A 27945-nucleotide genomic window follows, 5' to 3' on the forward strand; every position below is an offset into this window, starting at 1 on the left:
GCACTTTCATGTCCTCGACACACACACACACACACACACACACACACACACACACACACACACACACACACACGTCTGCCGTGGAGATCGCAGGTTACACACAAGTAACCGGAGAACAGGGTGGGGCTGCCTAGTACTATGGTGCACAGGTGACTTTCCCAAAGGAAGAGACTACCGACACTTGCGGCTTACTGTACATATATAGATAATATGTTCAAAGACGACGTTAAAAATGTACTTATAAACATAAAGTGCATTACACGGACACGCAGAAGATGCATGCACAAGGCTGCTTGCAGTGATCTGGTGCAGGAAGAGTTAAAAAGCAGCTGACAATACTCGCCTCCCCCCACCTGACTGGGAGCATGTGTCTGTGTATCTGCCTCTCCCCCTCCCTCTCAAGAGCTTCCCGAACCCTCCTCTAAGCTCAGCTTTTAAAAGCAGCTGCTGAGACACACACACAGCAATACTGAGCGCTGCCACAGTCCCCATTACTGCTACTAGTGACAGGAAGGGAGGTAGGGACGCCAGTCATGTTGCAGTGCTAGGATACTTACAAACTGAAACTATACAAAGTTTCGCTCGCTCCAGTATTGGTTCGAAGCTGCACTGTCCTGCTGCATTCTGGGAAAGTTGAACAAGTTCAGCTGATTCCAGATACAGCTCAGGCATTGTGGCTAAGGGTCACAGTAATCTGGATGCACCGGTCTTGTGGACATTTTATCCCAGGGCTAGCAGCGGTGCCGGTCTGGGGCTAGGTTATAGGGAGCTCTCCATCGGAATTCCACAGAAATCCCTAAGCTTAGCCGGAGATCGAGAGAGTCTGTAGGCTGGATTCATAGCACCGGGTCCCGAGTGTAGCTTTGGAACCCACTTCTGCAGATAACCATGCAACGTGAAGGGTGTAGGATGAGTGGCGGGGTGCAGGAGCAGGCTGTGGCCGGAATGATCACGTTGGACGACTTGGACAACATGACTGATGATTTGGGCTCGGACTCGGCGTACAACAGTAACGGCAGCATCGAGGAGAAGTTGGAACCCATGGACGATGCCGAGCAAGATCAGCTGCTCAACTACTGGCAGACCGTAGGACGGGGACATGAAGTGGACGTGCCAAATGGTAAGGACCAGAGTTTAATCTCATCAGGGGACTAGCGACAGATCTGTATGAACAGATGAGGGGCGTTGCAGTATGCATAGGTCGCAGTCTTACTAGGACGCAGTCACCCACAGGCATTAGGAAAATGGCTAAGCGCACAAGAAACCTGGCTTGCAGCCACTGTAGCCATGTGTTTCGCTTGTTTGTTTGTGCTTTCCATGTGATTGGCTTTTTCGCAATGTACTGCAAAAATGAGGTTGCGCTGCGTACTAAAAAAGTACCCAGACGCCGCATTCATTTTACAGCGCAGTGCGGGATTAAGCGCCATTGTCTGGTTTATACATCAGCTTTGTTTGTGTTTATCCTGCGAAAAGTGCAAACAAAATAAATATAGGTCAACAAGTTCCACGTGACATCAGAAGATTTACTACCCCTTCTGTGGTCTGGGTATACCTGGGCGAAGGGAATTCACTTGAGTAACACGCATTGGCATGAAACGGAAGGTTAAGATCGCTCTGGCCAAAGGAGCTTACTATCTAATAGAGCTAATACATGTACGACTAATCCAGTGAAATGATTACAGGAAACTTTCACAGTCATTTCCTGTAAGCTGTGTAAATATGTACTCTTTAGATTTTGTTTGTTCCCCTCGCTGTAGATTAAAACATAACACAAAGGTCACAGCGCTGGAAAAAGGAGCCTCAGCTGGTGCAGGTTACACAGTAGAACTCAGCTATGAAGTTGGGAAAACAAGGTGGTGGTCAGTGGGTATACGTGTTATGTGTTTAGCGAAAGATTGGTCCAATCAGATTTGTGCGTTCGATTTCTCTTGTAGAAAAGTTTGTTAGCCCTCAGCAAGCGGGAAATGCAAAAATAAGAGTTCTCCACGCATATAAAACAGCAGCACTACACGCGTGCTATCTGACTACTGTACATGGCTTGGAGGGAGAGGGAGAGGGAGAGGGGGAGGGGGAGGGAGAGGGAGAGAAAAAAAAAAAGAGAGAGAGAGAAAATGACATTCTGCATTACAGATAGTCCGGTATAAAGTAGATTCTGTAACTCCAGATGTTCAATCTCTCAAGACACATAAGACGGTTAATAAGAGATTTAACACTGTAATGCCTATACACTCTATTGAAGATGGGATGTTTCCCATAGCGACTAGATTCTACTAATTATTTATTTAGTACCTTCTAGAACGGGTACGGCGAACCTTCGCCCCTCCAGCTATTGTTGAACTACGCATCCCAGCATGCCCTGCTACATTTTTGCTATTTGGCCATGCTAAAACTGTTGCAGGGCATGCTGGGATGCATAGTTCAAAAGCAGCCGAAGGTTCCCCATCCCTGTTCTAGATGATAATAGAAAGAATCGGATTGGTTGCCCATAGCAACATCCCATCTGCAGCAGAACTTCCATCATAGTACATTTACCCCATGGGCAGAAGAGGCAGCTCCGCAGCCAGTTACATTGAGAACTTATATCTGTAGGTCTCTTCCCAACATCGCCTATAAGCCGCCTGTAATCAGAGGTGGACAAATGTAGTGGAATCCCAGGCAGTGCATCCAATGCACAGGAACCACCGTAACATTGGTACCTTGGCTGGAGAGATTTGTCCAACTGTGGCTATAGTGCGGGTGATTCTGCTAGTTACAGTATATGGTGTGTACACAGCTATATAGGGCGGAAGGTCACGGGCATATAAAGCATCATGTGACTCTGGGAAGGAACATTAGAGGTGATTGTAGCAATAACAGAACTAGAAAGCAAGTACAGTACAATGCACGGGAAAAGGCCAAGGACATATCTCACACACACACACACACACACACACTACAAAAGTAGACAAAGTAATAGAACAAACTTTAATCTTTAATAAAGCCATGGAAGGGGGTGGGGGGGATTATTTATTGCACTCTACAGACCTGACAACCTGCAATTCTCTGGCTGCTGGGAACCTAGACGTCGAAGAATGCATTAGGGACGGCCATCGACCATCGATGATTCAAAATCATTGATGGTTTATGACCAATGTAGAATAGTTTTGCCATCAATGGGGGAGAACCAGATGGTTTTCCTCCATCGATGGCAAGCATAATCAATTATTTCTTTATTTTCTCCCCCTAAGGGTCCGGGACACGGAGTATAGCTCCACCCGTAGCACCCGTGAAGCCCCGCACTCAGGTTCTGATTGGCCGACAGGCCAACCATTCAAAGAAAATGGATGACCATCAATCTGTAAAACTATGGATGGTCATCTATTGCACAGATTACCACCATCGATGGCCAGTCTCACTATTGCCAATGATAGCAATCATCGATGGCAATGATGGCCATCCCTAGCATGCGTTGCCCATTTATAGTAGATGCACACAACCGGAGCACAGCCTCGGTTTTGTGTACTAGAGTGGACCATCTATTTTGGGCTCCCAGAACAATGGCATTGGAAGGTTTAAACGTCCCTGTTCTGGATGCGGGGAGCAGACGGAGAAGAAACCAGGGCTCATTCACACAGGGGCTTTTCCCATCTGACACAGAGGCTGCAAGTGGGTGGAGGTTCAAAGGCTTTGATTGACAGTCGTTCTGCTGCGACCGTATTAGCTTCTTCTGCCGTGGTGCAGCCTGCGACTATGCTAGCGCCAGTAAATGGCCTTTGCTGGGGGAATACATGTGCGCCTGGCTGTGCAGGGATGGAGACACCCACATTAGACGCTGAGACACATGCGCTGGGAACACGTTCCGTTACTTAGACGCATCAATATCCGCACCGCGTCCAACTCTGGCCCACAGCATTCATGTATCCCATTATTAATCCCACATAGACAAGGTATCAGCGATGACACGTCGATGGTGCCCAGGTTGACTTGCACTACAATGACAAAAGTTCAACACAAACAATAGTTTGACATGGCACCAGTCCACATGAATTTTTCCACGGTTTTCTATTCTTTCTTTGGACTTTGCCACGCTTCACGATGAACGTGGATTATGACCAGTAACGGCAACATGTTCGGAGCGCAACGTTGGCGGAGCAAGGAACCAGTCCCAAAACACGACGATCAAAGCAAGCCGTGCAAGGCTGCATATCACACCAATTGTGAGCTCATATTGACATGGACACAAAAAAAAAACCTGTTAAACTCCATTTCGGCCTTTTATTGTGCTGACCTTTTCCATGTTGAACTATTGCTTGTGTCGACTACTGTCCATGTCGGTCCTAGTGTCCACACCCATATAACACTGGTGGAGACTTCCGAACATGCCACATAAATACTGTCGCCTTCTGGGACCACATTCCAATTGCCCTGATCATTAAATCAGCCAGCCTACGTTCTAGGTTTATCTAGCACATAGATATTGAATATACTGAAATAGAAAAACACAATCAATGTTTCCCACCAACAGGATACGTTGGGGAGAACCCTCTGTTGAAGAGGTGACTATCAGACACTCCTCGGCATAGGAACACTTGCCCGCCATTCCTGTGTCGCTCCAGATAACGTACTGGTGGGGGGTGCGGGCACAGAGTACGTGCAGTGACCTTGTATGTTGTAACCATGCAGACTGAATTACAAGCCCCGGCACCGCTTCCCGTGGCTGCTTCAAGTGTAAGCTGCCACAATAAGAGGATTTGCGGAAATCGCAGAAAATCTCTTAGCCCTGCATTAAGCCAACAATACTTTAGAATTTCATATGAAAAGAAGAGCAGGAACGGGCAGAGCCATCGGAGCCCTGGAATTACAGTGCACTTAGCCCTGTAACCAATAAATGAGAGGGGGCAATAGCCGATGGAAGACGCCGAGGGAGATGCATCGACGCTTGGGGAGAGATAAAGTGGAGAGATAGAAAAGAAAAAAAGGGGGTTGATGTATCAAGCGGTGAAAACATTGGCAAACTGGAACGGTGGAGATGTTGCCCGTAGCAACGTTTCAGATCATCATTTTGTTGAGTGTTCTTGATAAATGCTTCCCGAACAGATACACTGTCTTTTTACTGTCTGATACATCCACCTCAATACCAACCAATCAGCTCCTGACTATCTTTTCACCGGCTGTGTTTTAAAAGTAACAGGAGTTGATTGGTTTGTACTTTCCAAGCTTTGATGCATCTCCCCCATAGGCGGGTTATCATCTGTGCTACTTTTCCACTGAATTCCATTCTGAAGTTTATATAAAATATGTTATTTTAATCTATAGAAGTATTTACATAACTGACCGATATTCGCTCTCGCCCCTTTTACTACATAAATATCTTTTGGGAATTTAAGCCAACTGTCAGATTCCTATACATTACCTGGGGACCTAAGACACAGCTGTTATCTGGTTACTATTCAGTCAGATCATTTGTTACTATAGTCTAGTGTCTATTTATTTATTGTTTTCTATTATCTATATGATATGTATATCCCAATGTACTAACAATAAAAGTGTTTGTACATACAGTGCCACTAAACAATACTACTGTTTGTACATACAGTGCCACTAACCAATGATACTGTTTGTACATACAGTGCCACTAACCAATAATACTGTTTGCACATACAGTGCCACTAAACCATAATACTGTTTGTACATACAGTGCCACTAAACCATAATACTGTTTGTACATACAGTGCCACTAACCAATAATACTGTTTGCACATACAGTGCCACTAAACAATGCTACTGTTTGCACATACAGTGCCACTAAACAATAATACTGTTTGCACATACAGTGCCACTAAACAATGCTACTGTTTGCACATACAGTGCCACTAAACAATGCTACTGTTTGCACATACAGTGCCACTAAACAATAATACTGTTTGTACATACAGTGCCACTAACCAATAATACTGTTTGTACATACAGTGCCACTAAACAATGATACGGTTTGTACATACAGTGCCACTATAAAGAACTACTGTTTTCACATACAGTGCCACTAAACAATGATACTGTTTGTACATACAATGCCACTAACCAATAATAATGTTTGCACATACAGTACCACTAAACAATACTGTTTGCACATACAGTGCCACTATACAATACTACTGTTTTCACATACAGTGCCACTAAACAATAATACTGTTTGCACATACAGTGCCACTAACCAATACTACTGTTTGCACATACAGTGCCACTAACCAATAATACTGTTTGCACATACAGTGCCACTAACCAATAATACTGTTTGCACATACAGTACCACTAAACAATAATACTGTTTGTACATACAGTGCCACTAAACAATAATACTGTTTGCACATACAGTGCCACTAAACAATACTACTGTTTGCACATACAGTGCCACTAAACAATACTACTGTTTGTACATACAGTACCACTAAACAATGCTACTGTTTGTACATACAGTGCCACTAAACAATGATACTGTTTGTACATACAGTGCCACTAAACAATGATACTGTTTGTACATACAGTGCCACTATACAATACTACTGTTTTCACATACAGTGCCACTAAACAATGATACTGTTTGTACATACAGTGCCACTAACCAATGATACTGTTTGCACATACAGTGCCACTAACCAATAATACTGTTTGCACATACAGTACCACTAAACAATAATACTGTTTGTACATACAGTGCCACTAAACAATAATACTGTTTGTACATACAGTGCCACTAAACAATAATACTGTTTGTACATACAGTGCCACTAAACAATAATACTGTTTGTACATACAGTGCCACTAAACAATACTGTTTGTACATACAGTGCCACTAAACAATGCTACCGTTTGCACATAGAGTGCCACTAACCAATGCTACTGTTTGCACATACAGTGCCACTAACCAATAATACTGTTTGTACTGTACATACAGTGCCACTAAACAATGCTACTGTTTGCACATACAGTGCCACTAAACAATGCTACTGTTTGCACATACAGTGCCACTATACAATAATACTGTTTTCACATACAGTGCCACTAAACAATGATACTGTTTGTACATACAATGCCACTAACCAATAATACTGTTTGTACATACAGAGCCACTAACCAATTATGCTTTCACATTGCAGAAATGGGTAATGACACGGTATTCTTAAATGGGACTTTAAAACGGGTCTGAGCCTTGAGACCTTTTACATTGCAGGTGAAAACAGTTTTAAAAATCATTTAATACCATTCAAAATTCAACCCGTTTAACCCCCAAGGGACACGTTTCAAGCCATTGAAATAGAGCCATTCACACTGCCTAAAAAACTGCATTAAAACGTGTAGGACTCTGCTTTTTAACCGTGTTGAAATACCGGTTATCTTTAACCGGTAAATCAACTTTGGCACTTTCACATTGCAGCCTTAAACGTTTAAAAATGGGAAAAAAACGACAATATACCGGTTTAGAAGTGCAATGTGAAAGGGGTACAATAATACTGTTTGCACATACAGTGCCACTAACCAATAATACTGTTTGCACATACAGTACCACTAACCAATAATACTGTTTGTACATACAGTGCCACTAACCAATAATACTGTTTGTACATACAGTGCCACTAACCAATAATACTGTTTGTACATACAGTGCCACTAAACCATAATACTGTTTGTACATACAGTGCCACTAACCAATAATACTGTTTGTACACGCAGTACCACTGAACAATATTGTTTGTACATACAGTACCACTAAATAAAACTATTGTTTGAGACACTTTTTTAAAAAACTTAAATTATTTTTATTAAGATTTTTCTAAATTATAGATATATAGAATGAAAATAAAATTTTGGCTGATACAGAACAATCAAAAAGGGGAAAACCAGTAAACACTTGCCCAATACATAAATAACCAACAATAAAGATTCACAAAAAGTCTACATTACATATCATATACCAAGTAAGTGAGAAAGGGCTTCAGTATCAAATCTATACAGTAATGGAATTGATTCTGATTGTGGGGTAGATACACTTCTGAGCAGAGTATTCTTTCTATGGCCAGGTCCCCATAAGGTACAGGAAAGGAAAGTTATACCCCTTTCAGACAGAAAAGTCTGAAAATCCCGGCAAATACACGGCATTTTAAATGCCGTGTCAATTTGCCGGGAGCAGCCTGACCCCCCTTCACACAGAAGAACAAAATTACCGGGTTGAAAATTTCTACCTGGTAATTTGCTGAAGAACACGGGTATTTCTTCTGTGTGAAAGGGTCAACACGGGTCATAAATCCCGTGTCCTCGACCCTGGTCATTTCCCGGGTCGGAGACACGGGATTTACGACACGGGTGTGCCCTTTCACACAGAAAAGGACCCGTGTATTTAATGAAATTCCCGGGTGGAACTGCTTCACCCGGGTATTTCATTTTCTGTGTGAAAGGGGTATTAGATATCATTTAGAAGAGACTGTATCTTCCAAAGCATTACACACAGGCTAGCTCACAAGTGTCTCTGCCCCCATCACCACGTACCAGCGATTAAACATGTACACCTCTCATGTGCAGACAGACAGTTATATAACACTTCTGAGTAGGAGATAATCCCAGAAGAGTGATTTACATTGTAAATTATAGTAAGGGTGGAGAAAATCAGGTCCTGCTTCTTATATACGTATCTTGTCGGTGCGAGGTATAACCAACTAAGCAGTGGAGAGTTAATGCTATTCCAAATAATAAGGCAATTTACTTAAGCGCGTCAGTCATGCGTCAATGTGCATAGGGAATGCCGAAAATAAAGAGTCTTACGGTACCAGTATATACAAAAGCAGAGCGAGAGAGGGCGTTAGGAGCCCCCAGATCCTGTGACCCTGAATATGATGCAGCAGAGTCATTTATCAGTCCCTTTATTTAATAATCACAAAGACTGACACTGTGATGCTTTCATTGTGCAACAGAACTCAGTCATCATTTAAATAAGGATTGCGGGAACCAGCGGCAACTAATGTTTTTACTTTAGAAAATTTAACGCACTGGATTCTTAAACCCGGTCCTCAGGATCCCAAACAATTAATGTTTTCCCAAGTCACCTGCGTAGATCATACACCTAGTAAAACATTGGGGGAAATGTAATAGGATGAGAGAGTCAGAAAGTGAGAGAGATTTGGGAAGAAATCTCAGTTCTGTTTTTAAAGCGGCAATCATTTACACTGCAAAACCAGTTGGATTCTCAAGTGTAAATGATTGCCGCTTTAAAAAATTTCTTGCCAATTCTCTCACTTTCTGAATCTCTCATCCTATTACAATTCACCCGTGATCTGTTTGGGATCCCGAGGACTGATTTTGAGAACCACTGGTTTATTTCACCAGACATATCAAAGTCATGTGCGCTATGTTTTTTAACCCATCCAGGCAGGGACTCTTCTAGAGAGGAGGATGCTTGTATAGAGACGGTACTTGTTTCCTAGCACGGCCACAACGATTTAGATCGTTGTGGTCGTAAGATAAAAAATCGGATCGATCGCATCGCATGCGATTTGGTCGCATACGATGCGACCGATCCGACCGACCGATTTTTCACCCGATTTTTTTTTTTTTTCACCAGATTTGTTTCAATTGCCCCCCCAAATGTTACTAAGTGGGCTAGACCCCACGATAGACGTCAACCCGAAGCGTGGCGAGCACAGCGAGCCCGCGAGGGGCGGCGGTGCGCGTCCTCCGACCTTTTCATTCCCCTACTATCCACTAGGGCGTGGAGTGAGAATAGAATAGTGTGGCGAGCGCAGCGAGCCACCGAGCCCGAAGCGTGGCGAGCGCAGCGAGCCCCGCGAGGGGACGCGTCTAACTTCACAGGTATACGCGTCCCCTCGCGGGGCTCGCTGCGCTCGCCACGCTTCGGGCTCGGTGGCTCGCTGCGCTCGCCACACTATTATATTCTCACTCCACGCCCTAGTGGATAGTAGGGGAATGAAAAGGTCGGAGGACGCGCACCGCCGCCGCTCGCCACGCTTCGGGTTGACGTCTATCGTGGGGTCATGGCGGGCACATAAAAAATGTGAAATGGGTCATATTGGGCCATTTCACCTTTTTTATCATTTTACCCTATGTGAGATGGACTTAATCAAGTCCATCTCATCTTGTGCCATTATAATGGCACAAGACCGACGCGATCCTCCCGATTTCAATGTTAAAAGTTTTTTTAACATTGAAGTCTATGGAAAAATCGGGTCAATCGGTCGGTCGCATCGCGGCCGATTTTAATTGGTCGCGACCGACCGATTGACCCGATTTCTGTCAATCAAAGTGAAAAAATTGTAAAAAATCGGCCACATCGTGAGGATCGTGTCCCTTAATTAAGAGCCACGATCACTCACGATTGTGGCCGTTCTAGGAAACAAGTACCATAGAGACTTTCATCTGGGTACCCTCCTATCTACCCGGCAGTGCCTAGCACTTGCCACAAAATCTTCTGTGCAAGTCTCTGGCAATTGGCCCAGTAAAATGGCCTATGCGCAAATTGTCAGTGGCGCCATCAGCGGCGCCACTGGCAACAACCAGTGGTGCCGCTGATAGCTGCCTAGGCGCTGTGCAGCTCGGCGGGCACGTGTTCCTGGTGAGATAACTGTACTGTCCCTGTTTATATTGCTACCTACCTGGCTGCTGCAACGACCAGTGGCGCGGCGCCTCCCTCCCCCCCCCACATTTCATCCCTGCTTGATGCTGCACTGCAATCCACAAGAAATTCCTAGTGTGCGCAAGCACACATGGCCAATAAAGTTGATTCTGATTTCTGCAGCCCTGCTTGGGGGGTCTTCAGAAGCTAGTGCAGACATGGGGTGTGGGTGCACCAGCACTGCCCATGCTTGACCCATTATAAATCCATCAGTGCATACATGAAAACAGCCATGACACAATACAGAAATGCCACATTGCATGGAACTCTTCCGAATCTTTTCCGGGACGTAATATCACCGCCCACAATTCTGGAATGGAGGATCGGCACTAAAGGGGCATACACATGGAGCAAATTTGTGCTATTTTCTAAGCAATCTGACTAGATTGCCTAGAACAGGCTTGTCCAACCTGCGGCCCTCCAGATGTGCTAAAACTACACATCCCAGCATGCCTTGCCACAATTTGGCTATTAGGGAATGCTAGAATGATGGCAAGGCATGCTGGGATGTGTAGTTTTAGCACATCTGGAGGGCCGCAGGTTGGACATGCCTGGCCTAGAAGGTAAGCACAGATCTCTCCGTGTGTATGCTCCACGAGATTAAATATCTCTTGCTAACTAAAGGCCCGTACACACACACAAGGATGTGTCACTAACGACCCATCGTTAACAAACATCGTTCATTTTCACCCTTGAAGTGACCATGAACGACCTCAGCATCGTCGGTGATCGCTGGTGCACGATGGATGACAAACGACCACAAACTATGCAGGACCTTTTTCTATTGAAAAAAACCAATGTTAACGACCATAGCCATATTGCCTTGCATGCATTGATGATGGCTATGGTCTTTAACGCCCCGCGGGTACGCGCATCGAAGAAGTAGTCCGTCATTCACAGCATAAACACTAGACGATGTTAAAAGATTCACCTCCTAAACAACCCTGAACGAAGCCGTTCTGGGTGGTTCAGGAGGGGATTTATAATGGGGTCGTTCATCATCATAAGACATCATAGTATGTGTATGGGCCTTTAGTCCGTGCATGCAGTCAAAATCTAGTCAGATTGCTTAGCAAATGACTGCAAATCTCTCTGTGTGTACAGAATGAGAGATACTGATCGCAATCTCTCATCCTGATCCACTGCCCGGCCTTTTTTTGCTTAAGCAAAATTGCTTAGCACAGATCTCTACGTGTGTATGTGCTCTCCATCATGGGAGATATCGACACCAGCAAAATTGCTTAGCACAGATCTCTACATGTGTATGCCCCTTAAGAAGCTGGGTTATAATGATGTACTGTGCTGAAACGCCCTTCCCTTGCAGAATGGTGCGCAGTTTCTACGATGAGAGCAATGAGGTCATAGCACGCTAAACAGACCCAGAAATAAAAATAAAATAGAAAGAAGTATAAAAATATAAAAAATGCCAAAAACAAAAAATAAAAAGCACGTCCAAAAGAGGGTTAATAATGGTGAGAAGAAACCAACAGTGTACCCCGTCCTATGTACCCTTTATGCCATCATGCACTACAGTCTGTTTCCTACCATGAGCAATAATATTAGTTTCATCAAGCAGGAGGGGAGAGCTGATTAGAGGAGTCGTGCTGCAGCCTATGAGGGGAGGGAGCTCAGCCAAGACCACGTGAGGGGTGGAAAAGCCCGTCTGTACCGTGATCAAGGCCAGTCTCACAATATCTGTAACTGTTCAACTGCGTAGAGCCCCAGATCAATACAAGTCAAAGTATTTTATGTCCATAAATACTGCAGAGGGGACTTGCTTGCTTGTTGCATTTTGGGATGAATATATACTGTACAGGGGAGTCCTGATCGTGCAGCAGTGGCACCAAGCAGCTCTCTGTGTGCCCCAGACCCCATAGCGATGGCTGAGTCTTATTACTGAAAATGTGTCTCGGTCACAACATGATGCAATTAGGGCGCATCAGGGAACCGTGTAGATTCATTTGATGACACTTGTGTATCTGTGTGCGAATGAGTCTGAATTTGTATATTAAATGCTACAATATGGCAGCCGCAGTTTATTTTAATACAAGTTCCATTGTGCTCCGTATAGAGACTCAGTCGCACACAATATACAAGTGTCCTTCATCTAACGAATCAGTCTCCTGGAGCATCGTGTTGTGAATAAGCAGGAGCTGTCGGCTTGCTCAGGCCAGGAATCTCACACGGAATGATGTTTTGATGCTAGATGTAGGAGGACACATAAGTAAATTCTTCTAGGGATGCCTCTAGGATTAAGGCAGGGCACCGGAGGAAAGGGGGCATGTAGGTGCTGGGCTTCCACCGAGCGATCCAGACAACGGCGGTGGGGACAAACAAGCCCGGATGTTTTAGCAGGATGACGCTATACTGGCAGGGTGTGTTTGCCCTTTAAAAATGGGCAGGATGCGGTGCACTGCTAAACCAGCCTAGAGTGAACACTATACGTCATTAAACCATACAGTCAGATCCTTATTCTATAGCACAAATATATTATACAGACCTGTATTTCCATTTCAACATAAGCCATTATACCATGGGTCTTCATACTGTGGCCCTCCAGATGTTGTGAAACTACAAATCCCAGCATGCCTTGCCACAGTTTTGCTATAAGGGAGTGCTAAAACTGTGGCAATGCATGCTGGGATTTGTGGTTTCACAACATCTGGAGGGCCACAGTTTGAAGACCCATGCATTATACTGTACCATTATAATACAAATAATAAGATGATACATAAACGAGAGTCCGCATGTGCCACCTGCTGAGGGATAATTATACATCTTACTGTAAACTATTAAATGTACTAAAAGTTACATCACATTTCCTTTTAGTGAAAAACACCCCATGTGAAAAGCCAAAGGTTATTTAAAGTTACACAGAAGTTCCTAATTGGGAACCTGTAATTAATAGAAGCGTTTGCGAGTAGAGTGGTTGTACGGGCGTGTTAACATGAAAGAAGGCGAGAAGTATCCTCCTGCCTGGTAGGGTGGAGAGGCGCGCCAAAACAAAATGCTCAGCCATTTCTGGCCTGAGGTAACATTAGGAGACAGTGTGTGCAGTAAGAAAATCACTGGGAAAATGGCCGCTCGTGCAAATCAAGACTCTGGGACAGCGCTAGGGTCCCCTAGTGACCATAGTACGTAGAGTCTACAGCACTGCTGGCTAGAGAATAGGGGCTCAGACAGACTCTGCACACAGGCCTCCACCTCTTTTAGGCTGCAATAAAGTTTAATTTGATTAAGAAGGAAAATAAGTTAGAGACAATCAGGCACAAAGGCTGCAGTTACACCACAGGACTAGCAGTAAACCAGTACAATACAGGACAGAATACCGGGGTCACCCTGTAACCAGCTCGTTTCCGGACGACGGATCTATGATGGTAGAGCATGGTAGAGTGTCACATGATAGAGCGCTACACCAGGATCAGAAGCCCAGTCGATGGACGCAATGACCTGCAGACAGGTTGGGCAAGATTGTACCCAGCCTTTCATTCCGAGCAGAAACCTCTCTATGTGGAACTAATTCCTTGTGATTTTGTAAGTTTCCTTTAAAAGGTTCCAGTTCCTCCCATAGTTCGAACTGGCAGGTTTCAACAAACAAATAGGCAGCTACCTCGTTACATGAAACTGCAAACGAGGTATAAACAGTTATTACTAGGAATGAATGACATCACTCAGGCACAATGTGACCGATTTCCCATTGATCTACAAACATGATTGGCCAACAGAAGTTCTAACAGCGTGTAACGCCGGCGTTACAGGTTCACTTGCACCAAATTATCCTACCAGGAAAAGCAGGGCCCCGGGAACTTGTTAATTTCTCTGAATCAGATGAAACTCACTGGCTATTAGACAGCACTTAATGCCGGCATGACCTGAATATCTCAATGAGATTACCAGCTCCCAGTCTCAGGCGTGCCTGGCGGTGGCTGGAGACTAAATAATTACTGTATGGGGGTTTATTAAAATCTTCACAGGTCAAAAGAGAAAAAAACAAATACTCAAATTCAAACAGGAAAAAAACTCTCACTTTAAGCAAAGTCAAAAGCAGATGTAATAATGAAATAAATGGATTACAAAACAGCACTTTGTTACTCCACTCTCATTACACCCGATTTCCACCAACTTCAGATGAAGGCGCAAAAGCCGGGATTTTGGTCAGGCTAAAGCTGGGTGCACACGGAGCGGTATTCAACCAATCTGGTGCCTGTTCCCTCAGGTGAGGTGGAAATGCAGCGAACCTCGCCATTTGAGGGGATTCTCGCCGGCATCTCATGGCGAGGATTCGGCCCTTACATTGAATATGGCGAGGGGATTTGACGAGGATGGCTTATTTTCGGCAAGGAAAAGCCAGCCTCCCTGTACAAACCCCCTCACTGGTGGCATTGAATATCGCTCACTGGGTGATACATCGGTAATGATATAGACGATATGGTGTGCATATCGTCCATTGTATAGGTCAAAATCTTTAACAATGCGTGCAGCCATATGTCATTAACTGAGGGGAGGGAGGGTGACATCACTGGCCAATATTGTGAAAGATATTAGTCAGTGTCCCAGGGGAAAGTTGGTATCCAAACAATGAAATCAATTTTTCTTTTAAAAAGTAATAATCACGGATCAATGAATTAAAAGTTTACTTCCTCTCGATTCAAACTCCACTTCTTTCACAAAGTAAAATGTTTGGCCCTACAGAAGCATCTGAGCTGAGATTGCCAGTACACATGTGTGAAAGCAAAGTGGGGAACAGGCATGTACACAAAACACAGAGGGCCAAATGTAATCGGGTGAGAGTTTCAGAAAGTGAGAGATTTTGGGAGAGTTTTCCCATTTTTTTTAAAGCAGCAATCATTGACACTGCAAAACCAGGTTGATTTTGCCATGTCATTGATTGCTGCTTTAAAAAAAAATTGAAAAACTCTCCCAAAATCTCTCACTTTCTGAAACTCTCACCCCATTACATTTGGCCCACAATGTTTTCCATGCAGTTGTGATGCACATTCTATCATGATGACGTCTGCATGGATTTCCTCCCACAAATGAAAAATTGACTGGTAGGTTAATCGGATCGTATGGTCAGTCGGATACTGTCAGTATCCAAACGTCAGAATCCCAACTGCCGGTGCTCTGACAGGGGGGCAAGCGCAAATATCTGGGAGCCAACACCCCCCCCCCCCCCCCCCCAAAAAAAAAAAAATTACAAAATACCAAAAATTCCAGAAAAAAAAGGAGGAAAAATTCTAAAGATAATAAACTAATTACAAACTTCCAACCAGCAAAAAGGCAAGGGCAGAGTTAGAGTGAAGTATTCCACTTGTGATACCGGGGTGATCTGGAACACATGGAATGTCATATTTTCTGGTGATTGAGGACGGCTTGCATGATTCCCAATCCTCTTTACAAGACCACCGGTAGCTATAAAGTTGCAGACCTGTCCACTGTAATTTATGTTTCTCTGCTGCGTATTAAATTGATTATCTGGGAACTGTATGACGCCAAGACGTAAACCTGCATAATCAAATACCAAATGCATAATCCATCTTGTTATTATAGAGATGGCGGAACCCATTCAACAGTTAACAAGGAACAGCCGGAGTGAGGAACGACCACGAGTACCGTACCTGCTCCTCAGCTGCAAAGAAAAGGTGAGTTGAAACTTTCCAACTTTCAGCATCAACCTACACAGAAGTACAGTTATACCCCGAACCCCTCAGTCTCTCATTGCATGACCCCAAACCCCTTCACAACAGCTAGTCTCTTGTTGCATGATCCCAAACCCCTCCACAACAGTTAGTCTCTTGTTGCATGATCCCAAACCCCTACACAACAGTTAGTATCTTGTTGCATGACCCCAAACCCCTCCACAACAGTTAGTATCTTGTTGCATGACCCCAAACCCCTCCACAACAGTTAGTCTCTTGTTGCATGACCCCGAACCCCTCAGTCTCTCGTTGCATGACCCCAAACCCCTTCACAACAGCTAGTCTCTTGTTGCATGACCCCAAACCCCTCCACAACAGTTAGTCTCTTGTTGCATGACCCCAAAACCCCTCCACAACAGTTAGTCTCTTGTTGCATGACCCCAAAACCCCTCCACAACAGTTAGTCTCTTGTTGCATGACCCCGAACCCCTCAGTCTCTCGTTGCATGACCCCAAACCCCTTCACAACAGTTAGTATCTTGTTGCATGACCCCAAACCCCTCCACAACAGTTAGTCTCTTGTTGCATGACCCCAAACCCCTCCACAAACCGTTTTCAGCAGTTAGAAATCATTCATTGTGATTTTCAGGATATAGATCTTTTTTTTTTTAAATCTACGACTGTGTGGTCAACCCAAATTATATATTGTGGCAACAGCAATTCTCACCCTTCACCCACAATTGAATTCCCCGCTATGTCAACATTCTGAATGTCGACATAATAACCATATTGACATTTCATACCAAACCGGGCCCAAAGCGAGCACAATGGCCAACCACTACATAACAACAGCAATAGGCAAGCCCAAACCTCTAGTGGGAAGAAGGGCACCCCTCTGCTTGTATATAACAAGCACCAGACACTAAGTCAGAACGCAATAAAAAAGCCGAGATGGCAGGAACAACGCTCCCCCTTAGGGTAAAAACATCCATATTTCAGGTCTACGTTAAGATGTAGGAAGGATTATCCATGTGGACCACAGCTGCGTTTAATACTGGTTGCCTTGCTTGCAGTGTGGGGAAGTGCTGTACGAAAGACGACAATACGGAAAAGCCAAATGGGCCTGTATCAAGGTGCACGAGGAGCGGTACGAGCAGAGTATATGTGTGGGGTTTATGAAGATCATGAGATACATCTGTGAGCAGAACTCATCAGGTAAGAGGTGTCCGAATCCCTAGTTAAAAGCCTGTCAAAATGACAGCTTCCGCAATGTATTCTCACTTGGAGCTGTGACAGTTTTTGCATTTATTTTGAGCTGTGACCATTTTTAGCCCACAAACTCTCTACCCCAGCCCCTATCTGCTCTTACCTCCAATCTCTGCCTTCACAGCTCCCTCTCTTCATATCCAGCAAGTGTGAAACAGATAAGTGCCCCTGCAATAATTGCTTTCACTTTCAGTTAGAACATCTTTTAGCCCAAAAAGGGAGTCATTTGGTCCCTCGAGTGGCCTCTAGTGGTCAGTGTCTGTACTTCACCTCATAGAGGTGAGGAGCAGATAGATAAATTATAAAATTGCTGTCTTTTTCATACTGTCTGCCATACAATGGCTGCTCAGAGGACAGTTACACTTTAAGACACAAACTTCTCTTTTCATTGATTTATGGGCAAAAAACAAAATGAAAATGTAGAAATTCCATCATTAGATAAAGACTTGTCTGTGGGAGACAGATTTATGGAAGGGGACATTCTGTTTTCATCATGGAAGATAATGGGATCAGTAGGAAGTGGAGGGTGTAAAAACAGACCAGTATAATGGTGGCGACACATAGAAACAATTTAATTTCTATTTATTCAATCCTGTTTGGTTAAATTAGTCAAATCACAAGGTTTAAGATAAAAACCAATGATGGTTTTGTACCTTTATTCCTAGGCTCGTACCTAGGTATGACCATCCCAATCCTGACAACAGTGCACACAGACGAAGCACGAACCAGTCTCCAGCGCAGTGTGACTGTGGCATATTACATTCCTACGCACCTTCAGGACGACCCACCTCAACCAGCAGACCAGGACATAGTGATTGAGGAATGGCCTCCAACCACGGTCTTCACCAGGTACATGTTCTGCTCCTACCCCTCTACCCAGGCACTGCCGTGGATAGAGAACAGTGTATGCTATAAAGAAATTGATGCTGTACTTTGTGACAACAAACCAGAACCCAGCAGGCACTGTGCTAATGGTATCATCACCCCCCTAAATAGTATACATATGTACAGGACATGTAGAAGATAGGGATGACCAATATGTTATACTGTAGCAATACACATTGGTGGTATGTAGGGCCCTGCTCGCAAGCTTACAATCTATAGGGAAATAGGCATTGATACAAAAAGGATAGATATTTTTTTTTAATTTGTGTTCATTCTAGCACCCGCCATATTTGAAAACCCATGTAGTTCCTCTTCTCTGCCTGGGGTGTCGCTGTCTGCTGTGGTGTTTCTAGCACAGGTCTGGTTTGCATATCAGTGCTGATATACAGACCACACTGTGCTAGAAACACCACAGCAGAGAGCGACACCCCAGGCAGGGAAGAGGAACTGCATGGGTTTTTAAATATGGCGGGTGCTAGAATGAACACTATTAATGCATAAAGTCCACCAGAACGCAAAGGTTCCTGGTGTGCTGTATAATATGGTGACCCAGCAGTTTGGCCAGGAGTCAGGAGGATGGAAAATGTATGAAAGAGAGAGGATATGTGTGTTTCCTGTACAGTGGGGATGTGATTGGATAGGAACGGTATATGAAGGTTAAGTGGCTGGTTCTGGAAACGATACGCTTGCCTGAAGAGGTGAGATTTCAGGGAATGCTTGTAGGTTTGGAGACTGGAAGAGAGTCTTATTATGCATGGGAGGGCATTCCACAGAGTGGGTGCAGCCTGTGAATTGGACAATATTGCAAATTTGGCACTTTTCATCTGATCCCGACTAATCCTGTTGCCAAACCCTAAATCTGCATCAACCCTAGTGCTTAAACCTAACCCCAACTGGCCCTGGCTAACTTAGGTTTGGCATTCTGGCAGTCCACACTGATGTTGGTATTCTGGCAGCTGTCTCCTGATGGTAGTTGGGATGCCAGCATCGGTATTATGAACGCCAGCACACGAGAGCGGTAAACGGCAATGCATGTACAAAGGAAAAACAGCAATACCATCAACATTTTAAGCAATCCAAAGAGGAGCATTTTATGGTCATTAGGACGTACCCTAAAATAGATAAGGTGTTCATAGCCAACAGCCCACAAGAGCTGAGCAGATTTAGCAACATATACCCCTTTCACAGATCCCGGGTCATGTTCACTTCTATGGAGGAAGAAGCAGCAACACCACCTCAGTGCTGCCTCCTCCTCCACCAGACGCGTCACAAATCCACCGAGCCCCCCCACGGATAAAGTAAGCGACCCAGCAATAAACCAGGGCGCTGTGAGCAGCTAATCACTGTGAATGTCCAAATCACAGGTGCAACCCGGCATTTGCAATGTGAAATGGGTACTATACAGATCCTGAACATACTGCTAAATTATTGGTTATGCTACTACAAAAACAAACAACAACAACACCAACATCTGCATACTTAACTAAATTATTATTAAAGAAGTCTGACGGGCCAAGGTGTAGTGGCAACCGCAGTCTCCTGGATGACCCTTTTTCCGGCGGATCGCCGTTTTGCAGACCGCTGACATAAGGATATATAAATTCATCGGAGCCGCACACAGTATGTTTGGAAGGCCCTCTATGTACAGTACATGGATTAAGGTGTAACACTTCTCACGCTGGGCATTCTCTGCTTCACAAACGACGTTTAATCCCTCTCCAGAAGAGCGCTGAAAAGGCCCGGGAAGGCGTTTGCCGCAGCTTATTCTTACATGACACTTTTTAGAATGAGCCCTAATAAAGTTAAACCCATTTGACCAGCATGTGTCCTTTCCATCCCCAGAGAACAAGGACCATGTAATTAGCACATTCTCCCCTCGCAGCCACTTCCTGATCTTGACGAAGTTCCACTTTCCTATTACAAACAATTATCGGGCTGCACATAAGGCGAGGGTCTAAGTGACCTGACATGAAGGGCTTCTATTCAGACCTTATACGGATGAACAATAACACCCTCGGCTGCGAGAATAATATGTAATAAGCGCACAGAGAGCGCCTTGACCTGTTCTACACCCCCCCCCCCCGCCGCCGCAGGGATAATGATTGGGCCACCGTCGAGGTACAATAAACCCAGAGGACATCTATTTGCAGGATTTAACTGGGCCTGGTCTACAAAGACTTGGTATATTGAATTTACTTGTCGTCCCCCCGGGAATTAATCACAATGTGCTACAGCTACTAAACGCCTCCTCGCGGGAGCCCGCTTCTACTCAGCCGAAGAACAAATTACAACTCGCTCGCGGTGCAATTTTTACTTCAAAACTTTATCTCCTGCACAATGTTACGCCCGCATCATTTACTAAGATCCCTACCAGAGCTGTAGGGTCTGTAATTTGGGATGCGGGTCATGTTTTATTTTCTTTTGAAAAAAAATGAAAAAAAAGGTGTTTTTTTCATAAATTATTATATTCCCACTCTGCCCACTTGGATATCAAAGTGAAAAAACACCTTTTTTTAAAAAGAAAAAAAAAAACTGAAAAACTCAGGTCAAACATAAGCTTATGTCAATATCGACCATTTCAACCACCTAGTCACTGTAGACCATTAGTTGTCAATCTAGTGACTGTCGACCTACACATTTTCTACCCAGTGACGCATAGCCACATGCGTACCCAGACAGACTTCCCCTGGTGCATGGGTACAGTATGAATGGTTGTTGGAGTCATCACCCGATCACTATCTGGTGCGACTGAATTGGTGCCCATATTCTGCTGAACACCACGTGGCACAGATGGGCAGCTAAGCCACATAGGAGCGTGTAGTCCAAGCATCGCTGTGTACAGCCATTCTGATCAGCACGCATCTCCACTTGAGAGGAACTTGGCGGTGGCGGTGGCGGGGGGGGGGGGGGGGGGAAGGTAAGTGTGCAATACGTGCATACACAGATGTCAGTCTAATTTTGCGGCCCTCCAGATGTTGATGAACTACACATCCCAGTATGCCTTGCATCAGATTCAGCATGGCCACATTGCAAAACTAATGCAAAGCATCCTGGGATTGTAGTTCATCAACATCTGGAGGGCCGCAATTGCCCAGCCCTGTTCTAGAATGTGCTAAAAAGTAGATTCTGATTGGTTGCCCATAGCAACATCCCATGTTAAATACAACTCCCATCTCAGTATATCCCCCCACCTAGTATAGGGTTAGTACGCCGATAACATAACCAAACCCATGTATAGGCCCACTGCAGTCATATTATTGTACATTCTAGAACCCTGCCTTACTCAAAACCCACGTAGTTCCTCTTCCCTGCCAGGAACGTAGCTCGCTATGGTGCTTCTAGCACAGTCTGGTCTGTATTTCAGCCCTGTTATACAGACCAGACATGTGCTATAAGAACCACAACAGAGAGTGCCAATGTGTAGAGATTGTGCACACAATGCCAACACAGATAAACAACAGTGAAGGCATTTGGTATCTATTCTGGCTATACGCAAGTGGAAGCAGATGAGGCATCAGACTATCAGCTGACTGTCTTGTGCCGGCCACGGAGTCACAAGAAGGATTTCTTTCCCTCCCTCCCCGCTGTAGAATACAAAGACCATTTTAACTAGGGGGATTTTTGTTTTTCTTCACATACTAAAACTCTGGAGAAGATAATTACATTTTTCACTTGATCACTTTAAGGTTCCTGCATGAAAATAATAAGGTCTACAAAAGGCGCAAGTAAAAACCGTGCATCTCCATTACGTTAATATGCTGAGCATGAGGTCAGCCCCGGTCCTTTCGCATGCGATCCAATTCCCCCGCTGCCGGGAGGGTGTCCGTGTCGGAGGACGGACTTGCAAGCAGTGCCCATCTCAGACTCCGATGCGCACGGCTCCGCGCATCAGATGTCAAACACAGATCCGATTCGGCCAGATTTCTCTGCCCGATCCATCAGTATCGAGTGAAAAGTGCCCCCACTTATTATTGTAGTTACTGTATACCAAGCAAACACCCAACTCCGCGCCGGTCCCTTACAATTGCAACACCAGCGAAAGCAGGCTGAGAGTTTCCCAGCCAGACACCACGGAGAAGCGAGTATAGTCTTGCCTACTAATAAGACTGATGAAACCTCTGTGACCGATTCATTATTCATCACATGTTGTACTAGAAAATTCCAGGAATCCCGCCTAATCCCTTATTATAGTATTATATACATTTCCCTTAGGCTAATGGTGCCTGAGTAGACCGCACACTCTCATTATATGGCCTTAAAGAAGTAGATCGGGAAAGTGGTAGAATATCCAGTCAATGGTTACGTATAGTTCTACCATGGGAAACCCAGAGAACTATGGGTGAAGTGATTATGTGGCTGGGACTTTATCACAAGCCAATCAGCTCCTACCTATATTTTTTTTCAAACATAGCAGTGATGAGGACGGAGATGTGATAAAGCGCCTGGTACTTTAATCACCAGCCAATCAGCTAACTGTCCCCTTTGAAATCCCGCCTTTAACTTAACAGTCAGGAGCCGATTGGCTGGTGATCAAGTTCCACACACTTTATCACATCACCGAGGTTAATAAATCTGCCCCAGATCACCAATGGTGTAGCACAAATTTCATTAAGGTAAATGGGGTACAGCCTATATGTTAAACATTTGTGTCAACAAGGCTGTACTGTCTATGGGGGGTATTCAATATGGGATTCCGACTGTCGGTATGTCTTGACAGTCAGAATCCCGGGCCGCTTTAGTTTAATCCTGGGGTAGCCAGAGCTACCAACAGTGCATGTTTTGCAGGTCTCCTCACAGAATCACAAGTGAGCTAATTACAGTAGCTCCATCTGTGTATCTTTTAAAATGCGTCAGTGATTAATGAGTGCAGCAGCTAGGTTGTCTGTAAAATGTGCACTGTTGGTAGCTCTCGAGGGCTAGAGTTGGCTACCACTGGTTTAATCCAACACTAACTGGACAGTTGGTATTCAATGTTCCGGCTGCCAAGTGTCGGAAAAAGTCCACAGATCGGCGAAACCAGCCACGGAATTTTGGTAAAAAGCTGTGAATTCGACAATCCATGGCCTTTACGACAAAACAGATCCAACTTTAAAAGCATGTTGGATCGGACACCCTTCAATGCGGTCGTTAACCACCATTAATTGATCCCTGGGGGCTATCCAATTAACCCCGTAAACCAGCATTTATGTGGGATTTATTTCCTGCCAAAAGCAAGGAAAAAAATCCCCAATGAAGTACTAATTTTCACAAAAACATATCGATCATGGAACTTTTCCTGGATTTTGTGTATTTGTTTGAAAAGTGTACTTTTTCTTGCAAAAAAAAAAAAAGAACTGTGTACTTGGGATTGAGTTTGAGAACCATGGACCTCACCGGCTTCGCTCGATCCCAACTGGCTCCTTTCCAATCTGTCCTCAATGCTGCAGCCAGGCTTATCTTCCTCTCCCGCCACCACTTCTGCCACTCCCCTTCAACAAAATCTGCACTGGCTCCCATTCCCCTACAGAATCCTCTTCACACTCACATACAGGGCCATCTCTAATTCCACTGCTCCATATATCTCCATTCATACTCCATCATGACCTGATCACTGCTTCCCATGCTAGAGTTCAGGACTTTGCCCGTGTTGCACCCCTTCAGTGGAACGCACTCCCTCGCTCCATTAAACTCTCCCCAATCTTGCAAAGCTTCAAACGAGCACTGAAAACTCACCTATTCATCAAAGCGTACCCTTCCGCTGCATAACTTAGTCCTGAGGCTCGTCCTCTGACCCCTGCCACACACGTTGACCGTCTCTGCCTGCTTACATCTAAGCTGTAATGTGTATTGTACTGTGGCATTCATTTTACCTGTAACCTATTTATGTTATTTATTTACTGTAAGTTTTGTCTCCCTGTACTGTTCCTTTGTACGGCGCCGCAAAACCCTTGTGGCGCCTTATCAATAAAATAATAATAATAATAAATTATATGCTTGATACAATATATATCAAGCAACATTGTTAACACGCATAGTTAATGATATATCCTCTGGTGTGTACACACCCTTTAATCAAAGTTGGAACTATTTTTCCCCCATCTATACATGGAAGGATTACATAGAGACTGACACTGTATCCTCTTCTTCCAGAGCTTTTACCGGAGCAACCAATGAGGAGTCAATTCTGCATGAAATTGCCTTGCTGGCAGAAATGCTGGAGTCTCCGGATCTGTGTTTACAGGACACGTTCATTGTTGCGGGATACACAAACCCAGCGGCAGCCAACAGACAGAATGAGATCTGGTTCTTACAGAGGCCATGAGCCGGCAGATGTGGAGAATGCTCAGGAGCAGCTCATGCTGCCCCCGGTGGACATGGACATTATTACACAATAAAACATGCCATCTGTCCCCAGATAAGCGGACTAGTACTGAATGTATTTCTTCTCTGTTGTCTACGGTTGTGAAGGATGATTAACCAGCACAGCACACTGCTCTGGACCCAACCAATCAGCTTCAATAAGTCTACAAATTGGGAAAATGGAAGATCCAGTTTGGGGAAAGAACTTTTTTTTTTTTTACTTGATCAAAGTTTGTTGTATATAAAAGTCAACAATTTCCCCCCCCTTTTTTTTTTAACTCTTATTGTTGTCAGATCCTTACTCATGACAATGTTAATTAACAAGGAACGGTAACATTACTGAGGTACAAGTGCCTCGTGCCTCAAATGTTGTCGCGGATTCCCTGTTCAGCCATGGTTGTCTGCTGAATTAATAGCCAAGCTTTAGATGTCCTGACAGACTCTGAAAGCAAGAAGCATCTCTGCCACCACCCGAGATTAAAGGTGAAGGATTACATGTGACCTTTACATCCAATGTGCGCTAATAGGGGGCGGGTGGGGGCAGGATTAGCCTCATCGTGAGCTTTAACATTAATACCTCCAAACAAAATGCTAAGTGGATTGGTGTGGATTCTTAATAGTCTATGTGCAAGAACTGCAACCAGAAAATCAAAAACAGGTATATAAACCACCAGATTGCAGTGCAGGAGCGATCCGATGCGTAGTTATTCCCGGAATCCAAAAAAGTGAGAAATTGGAGAGTGAGAAATAACCGGCCAATCAGCTCTTACCTGTCAGGTTTTAAACCCACCCTGCAATATGGAAGTTGGGAGCTGATTGGCTGGCTATTTATCACTGTCCTTTTGTCACTTTTTGACGTTTGATACATCTGGCCCTTTAGGAGTATTCCTAAGCCTGCAAATCAGAAAAGATGACTGAAATCTCAAAAAGGTATCCACACAAAAATCAATGTAAAAGAATGACGAAAATGTTAAACATTGATCTTTTTTTCTTCTTTATAATATAAACCCGCCAAAATGCACAAAGGCGAGGACAGGTTTACGAGCAACGCTACACGTTCTTTAGGGGGGGGGGGGGTAATGGCACTGACGTTATGTTGTAGAGCTTCTAGCACAACTTGTGTCATGTAGTGTTCATTCTAGCACCTGCCATCTTTGAAAACCCATGCAGTTCCTCTTCGCTGCCTGGGGTGTCGCTGTCTGCTGTGGGGTTATTAGCACAGGTCTAGTTTGCATATCAGTGATGATATACAGACCACACTGTGCTGGAAGCACTTCAGCAGACAGCGACACCCCAGGCAGGGAACTGCATGGGTTTTCAGAGATGGCGGGTGCTAGAATGAACACTATCGTGTGTATGGGAATGGGCGTTACCAGTACAATCGATTGTACTTGCAAAAGATAAATACATTAAAAAAATGCAAACATTTTTCCTCTGAGCATGCCATAATGGCCAGACTCCATTAGCCACGCCAAAGCTATTCAATTGCATGCCCTTCTCTTGCACGGTAAATCTGCAGCGAGCCTGACAGAAATTCTGTAATAAATGCCCGGATCCACAGTATGGGTCAACACATTTGTGGCACCAGAAACACAATTCGCATCAATTGCCCTAAAAACAGGCCTGGCCAACCAGCTGTAGTGAAACTACAAGTCCCAGCAGAATGTTCTACACTGGGAGCTCCTCAATGGTAGCTAATTACAAAAACTTCATATGGGTAAATTTAATTACAGAGATGCACTATACTACAAACGCTTCCCCATAACTGTGCACTTTGTTCTAGCGGGGTTTGCCTGCATTTACCCATACCCCACTCACAACCATGCAGAGAGAGTGTGGCTGATGAACAGTGCTTTTTTTTTTTACATTCACATCAGTCCCTGCCCCAGTTGAGCTTACAATCTATATTCCCTACCACATGTACACGCACAGACATTCCAGGGTTAATTTTGTTGGGAGCCAATTAACCTACCAGTATATTTTTGGATTGTGGGAGGAAACCGGAGTACCGGGAGGAAACCCACGCAAGTACAGGGAGAATATACAAACTCCACACATTTTGGGCCATGGTGGGTATAGAACCCATGACATCAGCGCTGTGAGGCAGTAATGCTAACCATAACACCATCCGCACGTGCTCATTATGAGCTCTCCTATTCGCCCCTACCTGAAGAAGATCACTCCTTTTAGCTGGAAGGGGTTTTTTGTTTTTCGTTTTTTGAGTACATTTACGCCCCCATATGTCTATTTTAGTCACACCTCACATTATAGGAGGCCCGGATCTAAAGTACGTCATTCCTTGGTGGCATCACTAGGTCCTAACGGATTATAGGGCTGTATTCTCATATGTATTGGATCAGGCTGCCTACATTGTATGTCCGGGTTAAAAACCTTGGCTCACCCATGGCACGGAATAGTTGTAGCATCTTTTACCTCATCTTTTATTGACAAGACAATGTGTCCTGCTGAGAATCACCAAATTACAGACAGAGATAAAACCTTTAAGCAGTCAGCCCATGTGTGACCACAAGGGCGCTCCTGGAAACACGATTGCCGAACTTGAGGTAACCAGTGCGACTGGGGGAGACCTTGGTGAAAATGTGACTATGATTTGTGATTTCATAATGCTTGTTTTCCTATTGCAGCTCTATAGTCAATGTAACAGGCGTAAACTATCATGTGCAATATCAACAGGCCTCATCGGTATACAGTGGTGTAAAATAATAAAAGTATTGCAAAAATATATATATTTATTTGTGCTAGATATATATTTTAGTAGTCGTGCTTTAAATGAGATCTATATTTGGATAAAGTGTGAATGTTTTTTTTTTTCTGTAAGAACCGATGATTCTTGTGCTTTAAAATAAAACGAGACGTATACTTTGTAGTATTGCAATGGTTTCATGGAGACTTTGTGGAGATCGGCAGAAACTACGATAGAACCCAGGTATTGTATATAGAATGTATGACAATGTATTCAGGGGAAGAAGTGCTCTGCTTATGGTCAGGTGTCATAACTCCTCCCACCTGACCGCGTACGGTCTGACGCTGAACTTATCTCAATCAACTGCCCCCGATTCTAGGGATTTGGTGGGTTTGTACCGTAAGGGCTCCAGGGATTTGGTCAACTTGCTCCATAAAGCCGCTACGATTGTTA

The 27945-nt window shown here is 44.4% G+C and overlaps 2 protein-coding genes across 2 annotated transcripts in view; one reads left to right on the forward strand and one right to left on the reverse strand.

Moving 5' to 3' along the window:
• The window catches only part of FANCM (FA complementation group M), a 176710-nt gene that overhangs the window by 87063 nt on the left and 61702 nt on the right, over window positions 1–27945 (reverse strand). The window lies entirely within an intron of this gene.
• On the forward strand, window positions 449–27680 carry LOC146050122 (heme-binding protein 2-like). The gene is made up of 5 exons (XM_083166966.1): window positions 449–1120; window positions 16211–16302; window positions 17372–17513; window positions 18230–18413; window positions 24579–27680. The coding sequence occupies exons 1-5, from the start codon at window positions 889–891 to the stop codon at window positions 24748–24750; spliced, it is 822 nt and encodes a 273-aa protein (XP_083023092.1). The 5' UTR covers window positions 449–888; the 3' UTR covers window positions 24751–27680.

This window comes from Crinia signifera, chromosome 12, assembly GCF_055691185.1.
Source record: "Crinia signifera chromosome 12, ASM5569118v1, whole genome shotgun sequence".
Taxonomy (NCBI): Eukaryota; Metazoa; Chordata; class Amphibia; order Anura; family Myobatrachidae; genus Crinia; species Crinia signifera.